The 13,008-nt window shown below is 29.7% G+C and overlaps 1 protein-coding gene across 1 annotated transcript in view; it reads left to right on the top strand.

Moving 5' to 3' along the window:
- The first annotated feature begins 1,991 nt into the window (after positions 1-1,991).
- LOC129951171 (proton-coupled zinc antiporter SLC30A2) overlaps positions 1,992-13,008 on the top strand; it is a 46,738-nt gene continuing 35,721 nt past the window's right edge. The window contains exon 1 of the mRNA XM_056063198.1: positions 1,992-2,427. Within this exon, the coding sequence (XP_055919173.1) occupies positions 2,173-2,427 (255 nt within the window). The 5' untranslated portion in view covers positions 1,992-2,172. The remainder of the gene's footprint in view (positions 2,428-13,008) is intronic.

Genomic DNA, 13,008 nt, shown 5'->3' with positions numbered 1-13,008 from the left:
ACCTCAACCAACTGGGCGTGCGAAACTGGAGACAGCTAGCTAGGGACCGAGCTGGCCGGAGCGCCACCTTATGTAAATAAGTAAGAAAGCCAAGTCAGATAACAGGACCAACAATTTTGTGAAAACGAAGGTAATTAAGTAAACCTTCGTAGACGAGGGGCTAACAATGCAGAAATGAAAAACACAGTACTTAATAAGCCAAAAATAAACTTATTTTTTCAAAAAAAAACTTTGAACTTTACTTTATTTTGTTGATAAAACCTTAGAAGCGGTATTTTAAGAATTGGTATATAGATAGAAAGTTTAATAATATATTTATGGCGAATATTGAGAAAATTTTGATTTAAAAAAAGCTAGCAGTACAGTACAACTTCAACAGAATGACATTAAAATGCTCTTTATCAGTATCAAATTTAAAGTGCAAGGTATATGCCATAGATTCATGCTTAATGAACATTAGACATAAGTACATCGTTCATAACTAAATTACTGTGTTACTAAAATTTTCTCGGACTTATCCATCAAAAAGTTACATTCGAATTTCGAAATGTTCTTTTAACATTTAGGCATTAGAAATATTAAGGTAAAGCTAAGATTGTTTAGTTAAAGCTGTTTAAAAAGTTTCTAGCTCTAGCTGCTAATAAAAGCTATGACTAGCTAGTAGCTAGTTCTATCTTGGTCCAAACTTGAGCTTCTTATTTTTTTAATCACAATGCCTGATAACTAACTTTCATCGGAGACTATGATAGTTTTATTTTGTCATCTTGACTAAAAATGAGCTCCCATAGGCCCGATTAATTTTAATACTTTTAGTTTGGAGAAACCAATGAACTACTGTCAAACGTATCAAAAATAATTACTTTGGCAACCCTTCTTTCTTTTCTAACAAAAATATATTTTTCAACAACTCAACCCAAGTTTTGTGAGCTAAATAATACAACTTCTTGGGGACTTAAAATAAAACTGTGTAGCACTTGTCCATTGTAAAAGTTTTGTTCACGCACAACGAGGTACATACTTTGCCGACTTATTTAGTGATGTTTACATGGTGCTTAAGTAGGTAATTCTGGTATATTTATATTTTTTTTCAGTAAATATATCTATCAGTCTTCATGGCGACTAACTTAACTAAGTGGCGTGGCGGCGCTCTCTCTAGAGCTAGGAAGTCAACAATCAGCTAAAGCGTCATGATCAAGTGCCTATTTTTCTTTCGTATTGTTGTTGTTTTTGTTGAATTTTCACGTTTTGCAATAAGCCAACTAAACAGTCACCTCTCATCTCTTATTTACTTTTGTCGGGGAGCACTGACTGTGAGCTTTTTAAAAATGTGGAACCCCCTCAATGCGCATGTTGCTGCACAGCAGCAGCAGCAGCACCGAACCAACAGCAGCTCTATAGAAATAAAATCATCACAATCACACCCAAGTGAATAGTTTATGTAGTAACGACTCTCGACTTGACTCGACTCTCCCATCCACATCCACATCCACATCCCCATCATCATCATTAAAGATCCAAACGACCTCCTTAAACACGATCGTTTCGCTATGCCGCGCCACGCCGCCGCCGCCGGCCTCCGCGGCTTTTCGTCGTGCCAATGCCAGGCCAGTGGATTGTAATCATCTCGACGTTAAACACGCTCAACGTTCAACGCTCATGGAATAGCGAAATTTTTTGTATCCATTTTTGAATGTCATAGATATTTTGACAGCTATTTTTTTTGTTGTATTTTTCACATGTCAAATTTGTTCGGTAAAAGTTCGATCGCTTTGGTGAACCAATCGCATACATAAAGCACAGTTCTTATTGCACGTTCGCTCTTATCAGTCAAACTAAACCGTCATATTGTGCTGATAAGTGTTTAGAAAGAAAAGGCTTTGAGGTTTTGAGAGCTGCGGGATCACTATCGCAACTCACAACCATGACAGCTGATTCAGTAGTCGATGTAGGTGCGAGTGGATATTGTTTTTAAGTTTGCCTCCACAAACACTGCAGCAGTCTTGAACGTCGTGCCTTTTCGTTTGGTCCGTATCGCAGTAGGGTTCGATTTTGTCGGAAGTGTCGATTATGACGTGAAAGATCAGTGCTCGTAATCGTTGAAAAATATAAAAATTATTCACAAAAGTGCGTGAGTGGGATTGTGCCAGAAAATAACAGAATAAGATCCACACCATGACCGAATACTACCTCGATAACAAGAGCTTCGCCTCCTCCGATGACGAAGATCTCTTAACGCTTGCTGCAACTGATGGAAACGTAGGAGCCCACAGAACTGTAAAAAGCAAACCCATAATGATGTCTATGATGACGAATGGCATCGCCAACAATAACAACAACAAAAATAGTCAACACTATTTCATCGACGATGACGGAGTAGGGGGCACAGAAGACAGCACTATGGAGATTCCACTTCTTGTTGACAATAATGCAAGTATCTTTCCCTCTATCATCCCCCCCTCCAACAAGTTGTTCAGGTCGTTCATTCTCAGACTCTGTTTTTGTTTTGGTATCGCTTACAGGTTTATTTCAGGTCTCGAGTGCAATTTATTTAGCAGAGAGAGAAATAAAAAATAACTATCTACCACCTAACGAATAAATAACAAAATAATGAAACAGCTTTTTTTTTAATTTTGTTTAAAAGGGGGACTCAGTCTTGGTGTAATTTAAAAATTCAATTGATATCGCCAATTATATTGCTGGCAAGAACATACTTAATTGACATTTACCCAGTTAGGTTTGAATCTAAAATGTTATTAGAAAAAAAAGAACGACCGACACCCAAATCTACCTAATTTAATAATAAAACGAATTTATTCAATTTTTATTTATTTTGAAAGCAAATATGGAAATGTTTGTTCTTTATCGAAGTTCGTTATTTTTTTTCCAATTTCAAATTGAATAATAAGAAGTGGGACTAATGACATAAATATCAATAATAATTGAGATAAGACATTTGAGCAAATAAAGGCTTAGGTATGTATCGTCTGGAATACGTTGCATGCATAGTTGGTTGATTGTAGGTACGTGCCGAATTACTTATCACGTTTATGATAAAAAACAAGAAGAAGATAAGCATTTGATATAAATACGTACGCCGAGGAAATTACATTAATTGAGTAATCTCAATTTTTAAGTGTGGCCCTTTGTCCACTTATATATGTTACAAAATACTGTGTTGACATTTGTTCAAGCGATAAAACATTCGTGATATTCCATTAGAGCGAAAGTGAATTGAAATTTCGCGTTTTTCAAGGGGTATAAAGTTGGAATTTTGGAAATAAACGTTTTTGTCCTCACATACCAATATATTGAACATTTTTTATCCTTCCTCCCAAAAATCGTTTAGAAGATGGAGAAATGTTTGAAAACTATTATATGGAAGAAATTAATGAGTTTTCTATTCCGATTTCAACTGTTTCAAGTTTTTTAATATTTTAAAAGTTATGGAATTAATGTTCGTTAATTATTTCCACTTATCAACTTTGATTAGGAAACCAATCAATAATTTTATGAATAATTACCTTTCTATAATTTTAACAAAACATTTTCGTTTTTGTAATAAAAAAGTGTTTATGACTTTCGTTTTCTATTTTAAGACAATTTTTAAACAATGAGAATGTATTTGTTTAGATAAATTAAATTGTTTGTTGGAAATTATTTAATGTCTCAGTAATGGGTTGCACCTTTTACTTTTAAATTATGAAACATGAAAATAAATTATGAAGTTGGTCAAATTGCTTTTTTTAAAATTTGTCTTCAAAAAAACAAAGTTCTTGTTAATTGTTTTTTATTTTTTTTATTCGAAAAAAGCGTCTACAAATGTAAACTTTGGTTAGAAGCTTTATTTGTACGTCGTCGTTACTCGTTAATATTCACTTTAAAGAGCCCTAAATTTGAGGTGAAACAATAAACTTTGGGTAGAGTGAAATGCAGTTTTATTAAGATATTACTCATAAACTCATAAACAAAGACTTATGGTTTCAATTAGTACGTATAGTTTGGTTTCAAAAATTTAAAAGTCATTTAATTAATGAAAAAAATATTGATTTACTACTTTTTTTTGAAGATTGTTAATTTTTTAACTTCCTATAGGAAGTTTTTGTAACGAGTCCGATTCGTCAAATTGAATATTTTGACATTTCTCAACGTTTCAAGGTCCCTAGAGTCGAAATAAAAGATTTTTAGAAAGATGTCTGTGCGTGCGTGTGTACGTACGTTCATACGTCCGTACGTCTGTACGCCCGTACGTTCGCGACGTTTTTTTCGTCGTCCATAGCTCAAAAACCAAAAAAGATATCGATTTCAAATAAATGTTGTTATACAGATAATAAGGCAGAAAGATGCAGAAAGGGCTCTCAAGAAAATTACGTGGGTGTTTTTTTTACCATAGCAGTTTGAAAAAAAACGTGAAAATTTTGGTTAAACCTAAATATCTTACTAACCAAAATCGCTAGAGACTTGAATTAAATTTTATAAAATATATTGTAACGTGATATCAAAGAAGTATATTTTTTTTGAAAAAAAATCCATTTAACGGTTTTATTTTTATAAATCAAAAAGCTGAAAAAAAAAATTGTCACCTCCAAAATTTTACGACTAAAATATGATTTCATCTCAAAAACAATTTTGTGCAACGAAGAATAATGTTTTTGACATCTAATAAAATTTTGAGAAAAATCGAATTGACAGTTTTTTTCTTATAAAAAATAAAAATCTAAGAAAAACATTACTCAAAGTCGGTAAAAATTGAATATCGATTCAAATATCTTTTCAAAAACTTGAAATTTAGGCTTCAAACTTATTTTATCTTATTAGGAATATTGTTTTCCACATTCCACAAAATTTCGAGAAAAATCGAATTGACAGTTTCTTTACAAAAAATAAAAACCTAAAAAAACTCAATAAAAGTTGGTAAAAATTGATTTTCGACTCAAATATCTTTTCAAAAATTGTAGATATTGGCGTTAAACCTCTTTTATCTTTCAAAAAATATTGTTTTTAACATTAGGACAAATTTTAATAAAGATAGAATTAACAGTTTTTTTTACAAAAAATAAAGACCTAAAAAAATATATAATAGTTGGTAAAAATTGATTTTCGGCTCAAATATCTTTTCAAAAATGGTAGATATTGGCGTTAAACCTCTTTCATCGGTAAAATTTTGAAAAAAATCGAATTGACAGCTTTTCTACAAAAAATATATCTCTTAAAAAAAAACAATACTAAAACTTGGTACAAATTTACTTTCGACTCAAATACCCATATTGGCTTCAAACTTATTTATCTTATAAAAAATATTGTTTTCCACATTCTGAAAAAATGTTGAGAAAAATCGAATTGACAGTTTTTTTTTACAAAAAATAAAAATCTAAAGAAACATTATTCAAAGTTGGAAAAAATTGATTTTCAACTCAAATGTCTTTTCAAAACTTTGAGATATTGGCTTTAATATACTTTATCTTTCAAAAAATCTTGTTGTCAATATTCAGTTAAAGTTTGAAAAAAATCGAATTTACAGTTTTTTTACAAAAAATTAAAAACCGAAAAAAAATTAACAAAAGTTGGTAAAAATTGATTTTCGACTCAAATATCTCATACAAAAATTTAAATATTGGCTTCAAACTAATTTTATCTTATAAGAAATATTGTTTTCAACATTTGGTAACATTTTAAAAAAAATCGAATTGAAAGTTTTTTTTACAAAAAATAAAACTCTAAGAAAAACAATACTAAAACTTGGTAAAAATTTACTTTCGACTCAAATAGCTTTTCAAAAATTAAAAGTATTTGCTTCAAACATATTTTATTTCACATATTCACATATTGTTTTTGATATTCAGTAATTTTTATATAAAAATCCAACAGTCCGTTTTTTTATAAAAAATAAAATCTACAAAAAATAGTACGAAAATTTGGTAAAAATTGATGCGAGTACATATAGACAAACTTTTAAGCAAGACATATCGACAGACGGGATGGGAAGTTATCAGTGTGGGTCGCATCCCAGCCTCCTTTACCAAGTTTTAGTACTGTTTTTTCTTGTAAGGTTTTTATTTTTTGCAAAAAGATGTTAATTCAATTTTTCTAAAAATTTCACTGAATATTGACAACAGTATTATTCAAAAGATAAAAGTAGTTTAAAGCTAAAATCTTGAAATTTTGAAAAGATATTTGATTCCAAAATCAATTTTTAGGATCATTTATAATAAAAGAAAATTAATAAAATTAAAAAAATTAAGTGAAAAATTCAAGCAAGGAACTCAAAATATGAAAAAAAAATCAAGCAAGGAAACTGAAGTATATATATTTTTTTGTATCTTCTCAAATAATTACTGCAATAATGTTTCAATTTCACTACAGTTCGCAGAAAATAGAAAATGCTTAATATTTCTTTAGAATGTTGGTTCGACGCATCTAATATTTTCAGGCAGCTTATTAAATAAAAAAAAGGTGCAGTAAATAAATAAAAGTGACAAGATTGTGCTTTTTTTAATGTAAGGTACAGTTACCCAATTCATGCCGTTGACACGCAAACTCTGAGGTCCATACAATCTAGCAGACGTGTATCCAAAATTTTCGAAAAATAATTTTAATACTTTATAAAAATATAAGCGCTTTAGTGGTTGAATATTAAGATTCTTAAATTAATCAAAACTTGGGGTTGTACGATTTACCCTAGCAATAATTCTGATAGCAGCTCAATTTTGTTAAAATGCGTACCGTCCCAACAAGAAAGTCTATATTGAAGTTTAGATTTAAATAAACCATTGTAGACCAATTTTAGAATATAGACTAAGATGATAGATACATTTTTAAGTTAGAAGTGTGGGTTTTCCAACTTATCTGTAAATCTATCAGAATACCTACGTATTTGAATCTTTCAACTCTCTCAATTATTATAAAACAACCGTCGGAGCATAGCAGGTTTTCATTATAGGAAGTAGTGGAATCATGCAGGCAATCATTATTTATTTATTTTTGTCACTTATTGTCGATGAATATAAAACCTTCAACGCAGAATCTAGAGGTCATAATTTACATCAATAAACAACTGGAAATAATTTGTCGAAGAATAAGACAAAGTACTATTATCAGCAAGAGCTGTGATATTGCCTTTAAAAGGTTGAACAAAGAACGAGTTCACAAAGATTAAAAAAGGATAGGGCCCAGGACAGATCCTTGAGGAACACCCATATTAATAAACTTCTTTGAGCTAAGAATATCCCGAATTTGTACCCTCTGTTTTCTATTCATTACATTCGATTCTAACCAATCATGGTCATACATGGTACCTCTAAGCCCGGCTCTATAAAATTTATTAAGTAACAAAACATGATCGATTCACGGTATCAAAAGCCTTAGTTTTATCTATGAACAGAGATGAAGGTATCTCACAATTGTTCAAGGTAAAACGGCATCCTCCGTAGATCTTCCAGTCATAAAGCCGTCACTATAAGTTTTTTTTTTTTTTTAAAAAGATAGCATTCTGCAATTCATCCGTTTTTAAAAAATGTTCGAAAAAACTGGTAGGAGGGATATAGGACGGTAATTATTTAGGCTTGAAAAGACACATTTTTTATGAAGTCGTATAACTAAGGCTTTGTTTAGGGCATCAGGAAAAACTCCTTTTTGCAAGCTGAAATTAAAAATGAAGCTTAAAATATCAGAGACGTAAAATGAAATTTTTTTTAGAGTTATACTGGAAGTCAAACCATCAGAAGAAGATTTTAAATTATTTAATGACATTATGAATTTATGTATTTTTTCCGGACTAAAATTTACAAAGAAAAAACTTCTTGGTTGAAAAATATCATCAATGATAGTGTTATTACAACACCGCACCTTTTTAAAAGTTGGAAAATTTGATAAATTCTTGCTTATTGCTTGAGAAAAAATCATTAAATAGGTTTCCAACTTTTTCAGGATCTGTCTCAGTAGAGTTTTCAGTTTCTATTATGATATTCGTCTCGGTTTTATTTCTGTTAAGAATACCATTTACTATTTCCCATTCTTTTTTCGAGTTACTTAAATTTGACCAAGTGTCTACAAAGGGGAATTTCAGTTTTAAGCTCAAGACAAATGTTTTCATAGAGAAATTTAAGTCTGGTGTTATTCGGGTGTTTTTTAGCACAGCCAAATAGTTTTTTTTTTCTTTTTATTTATCTTTTTTAATAGTGTGAAATTCATCCAAATCTCCCCTTTCCTGAACAAGACTTTTATTTGAAATATGAAATTTAAGTTTGACCAGAAAGCTGCATAAACTTCATTCCAAAACTCATACGTCAAAGCATTTTTAATTAATTTTTTTTTTTTGGAATTTTTTCGAGTAAGACTGATTGGTTCTAGAAACAAAATTATCAAACTGGAGGCTAACTAGACTATGATCAATTATTTTAATGTCAAATACATTGGATTTATAATTCAAATTAGTATTTCTATGTAATCGTAAGAAAATGTGATCCAAGCATGAAGTACCTCTAGTAGGTTTATTTACCAAGGACCCAAAACCAAAAGTAGATAAAACACCTAGAAAATTGTCAACATCAAACGATTCAGACAAAATATCAATATTAAAGTCACCTAAGAGGACCTGATTCTTATAACTTTGATTTTCCAGTACATCACTGTTTGGAGTTTGAAGCTTTCTTTCGATTTTTCTCAAAACTTTACTGAATGTTGAAAACTATATTTCTTAAAAGATAAAAGTAGTTTAAAGCCAATATCTCAAAGTGTTGAAAAGATATTTAAGTCGAAAATCAATTTTTACCAACTTTTGGTAAATTTTTTCTTAAGTTTTTATTTTTGTAAAAAAACTGTAAATTCAATTTTTCTCAAAATTTGATCAAATGTTGAAAACAATATTTTTTATAAGATAAAATAAATTTAACACGATAAACTAAAGTTTTTCAAAAGATATTTAAGTCAAAATTCAATTTTTACCAACTTTAAGTAATGTTAGCTTAGGTTTTTTTTTTTATAATAAAACTTTTCAATTTGATTTTTCTCAAAATCTTAACAGATGTTGAAAACGTTATTTTTCATTGCAAAAAATTTGTTTTGGAGATAAAATCATTTTTTATTCGTAAAATTTTCGAGGTGACAATTTTTTTTTCATTTGTTTTGATTTATAAGAAATCTTTAATTTGAGTTTTTCCAAAAATATACTTGTTTGGTATCACGTTACAATATATAATATAAAATTTAATTCAAGTCTCAAGCGTTATTGGTTCGTGACATTTTTAGGGTTAACCAAAAAGTTTACCTTAAAAAAAGTTTACTTTAAAAGATATGTTATTCAACACGAAATCTATTAAAAAAAAAAAACATTTCTTGACAACGGAAAAGAGTGGATAACATCAATTAAGAACAAAAATAACAACGCTATTAATAGGAGAGGTAATAAATGAGTCTGCTACCAAGTTTTTCGAAGAATTTTTCAAATCGACAAAAGAAATAAGAGATGATAATATATCGATGGCGGACAGTTACTACAACTTAAATACTGTTACACTTTTTACTTTTTTTTGCTATTTAAAGACAGATAAGTGTAGAGGAAATGATGGTATTGTAGCAGAAATGCTCAAATATGGAAAACAACCAATTTCTACAGTCTAGACCACGATTTAATAAAACGAGGAAATAAAGATGACATAAATAACTACAGACCAATAAGCAACATTTCTATGATATATAAACTGTTCTCCAAAGTAATGTACACAATAATTAAGGACACTTTAAACAAAAATCAGCCAATGGAACAAGCAGGATTCCGAGAAGGTTTATCAACAACAGACCATCTACAAACAATGAACCAACTAATTGAAAAAAAAACTAACGAATTTGAAAAACCTTTGTATCTTTTATATATTGACTTCAGTAAAGCATTTGACTCAGTAGAACATGACGAAATATTTACAGCGCTGACAAACCAGGGAATTCATCCTACCTTTATAAAGACGTTGAAAAATATGTATACAGAGAGCGTGGCGAAAATAAAAACCGATAGAATAAGAAGAGAAATAAATATAAAGAGAGGAGTAAGACAGGGGGATCTAATGTCACCACCATTATTCTCTGCAGTACTGGAAGAAATATTCAAGAAACTAAACTGGGACAATAGGTATGGAATAAATATTTGGGGACAATATTTGAGCAACCTTAGATTCGCTGATGACATAGTTCTCATTTCATCAACTTCCGGACAAATACAAAATATGCTCATAGAATAAACAAATTAATGCAAGACAGTTGGACTTCATATCAATAAGTCAAAAACTACGACTAACCATAATAAAGATGACATATTGCTGGATAACGAACACATAGAATATGTAGAAGACTATTCTTATCTAGGACAGACTAAGTCATTCATTAACCAAGAGAAAAAAGAAGTTTCTAGACGCATTAACAATAGTTGGAAAAAAGATTTGGAGTCTAAAACAAATATTACAATCGAACCTAAGAGACAAAACACGAATATATACATATAAAAGACTACTCTACCTGTTATGAGGTATGGATTACACACTATATCCTTGACTTCAAGTTTACTTGACCAAATAAGAATATGCCAAACTAAGATGGAAACAAAACTACTTAACCTACGAATTACCCAGAGAGTGAAAAATAGAGAAATAAGACGAAGAACTAGTTTAACGGACGTGGTTGAACGAGCAAAACTCCTTAAATGGAATTGGACAGGACATATATCTAGAATACAGGACCAAAGATGGACAAAAATCATTACAAAATGGACACCAATAGAAAGAAGAAGACCAATTGGACGACCGAAGAAAAGGTGGTCAGACGATTTGCTTAAAGAAAGACAAAGTTGGTACAATGACACAAAAGATAGAGATCTTTGGGCAAAATTGGGGGAGGCTTATGCCAGATCATAGAATTTTGACACTCATCCATTTATTTATTCAAACTTTGCTCACATATTAAATTTAATTAAAACAAAAAAAATAATGTCAATTTTATATAGTAATTATTCAGAAGAAACACAAAATGTAAACAAAAATGTAAATAAATATTGTACAAAATATCAATAATGGCAAATAAAAGTTTATAACAATAATAATTTGAGTTGGGAATATTTTTGGTTGTTTACAAGGTTTTTGAGAGCAATGTAAAAAAATGAATTGGGGAAATTCCCCAAAGACGAAACCCCAAAATATCCCCAAAAAACAGCAGGGTCTGCCTCAAAATCTCAAACACTTTAATCAAGAAAGCAAAAATCTGGAATGCAAAATCTCGAAAACCAAAAATAAAGAATGAAATAAAGTGAACAACTGGGTCACACGAACTTGTTCCTCCATACAAAGACTATGTTTTCAATTAGTCAGTATAGTTTGGTTTCAAATATTTAAATTTCATTTATTTATTTAAAAAAATGATTTATTACTTTTTTTTCGAAGATTGTCAGTTATTTTAATTTGATTTATGTAGATGTATTATTTTTTTAGTTCTTTAGAAAACAAAATAACGTTTCTAAAGGGGGACCCTCTGAAGCATGAATTTAATTTTTTTGTTATTAAAATAATCAAAAATAAAGAATACAAAGAGGATGGGATCCGACCCACACTGATACTTAAAAGTTTGTAGGTTTTCGTGTTGGGTAAATAAAGTTGTCAATCGAAATATTCTTAAAAATTCTTAAATTACCAACAGTATTTTCCATATAAAGAAATAGTTTAGTTTGAAAACCTAGTATTGTTAAATATATTTTTTAGATTTGTTAAAAACAATATTTTTTAAAAGATAAAAGTAGTTTAAAACTAATATCTCAAAGTTTTGAAAAGATATTTCAGTCGAAAATAAATTTTTAATAAGTTTTATAATTTTTTTTAGGTTTTTATTTTTTAGAAAAAAAAACTTTCACTTCGATTTTTTTCAAAATTTTACCAGATGTTAAAATCGTTATTTTTCATTGCACAAAATTGTTTTGGAGATAAAATCATTTTTTGTTCGTAAAATTTTCGAGGTGACAAATTTCTTTTTCTGTTTTTTGATTATAAAAAAAAACCTTTAATTGTCTTCAAAAATATACTGTAGTGATATCACGAATCAATCTATAATATAAAATGTCTCTAGCCTTATTGGTTAGTGAGATATTTAGGGTTAACCAAAATTTTCACCTTTTTTTACACTTGCTTTGGTAAAAAAAACCATCCACGAAATTTTCTTGAGAGCGCATTCTGCATCTTTCTGCATTTTTATCTGTATACAAACATTAATTTAAAGTCGATATTTCTTGTGGTTCTTGAGGTATAGACGTACGGACGTACGAACGTACGTACACACGCACGCACAGACATCTCTCTAAAAATCTTTATTTCGACTCTAGTTACCTTGTAACGTCAAGAAATGACAAAATTTTCAATTCGAGAAATCGGACCCACAATACAATAACTTCCTATGGGAAGTTAAAAATCAAAATTAAATTGATTTGTAAAGAGATTTTGTAAATAGACAACTGTCTGGGAAAAAGTATCTAAGAAAACTGTCTTGCGAAAGTGTTTCTATACAAGACGTTAAGTACGTAATGCCTTTGGCTTTAGCATGAAACGACTTTTAAAAGTATATTAGTTTTCAATTGCAATGAAAGCCTTATAAAATTTGGAAAGATCTTTGATTCTTAAAATTATCAGAAATTTGTAAATAAAAGAGTTTTAATAAAAAACAAATAAAATGTACCTAATTATTATGAAAGTCTCTAAGAAATACTCGTATGTGGAAGTAGATATTGATTTACAGGGTTTCTTAAAAAGAGGTTATAAAAGAACATTTTTTAAGAGTAATCAATGAATGTTTATCTCCCACTAGAAAACGATGCCAAACAAATAGCTACATATAAATTTATAATATCCTATTTATACTATTTTCCATGGCTTATTTCTCGATAACTTCACGAGTCTAATGCTTAAGGTCTTGAATCAATTGTAAAGTACTTTTAAACTGTAAACTGTGACCCTTTATTTCATTTCCGTAGTGAATTTCAACAAT

This window comes from Eupeodes corollae, chromosome 3 (assembly GCF_945859685.1).
Source record: "Eupeodes corollae chromosome 3, idEupCoro1.1, whole genome shotgun sequence".
NCBI lineage: Eukaryota > Metazoa > Arthropoda > Insecta > Diptera > Syrphidae > Eupeodes > Eupeodes corollae.
Note: the sequence above shows the minus strand (reverse complement) of the source record. Positions and strands in the feature narration are given on the sequence as shown.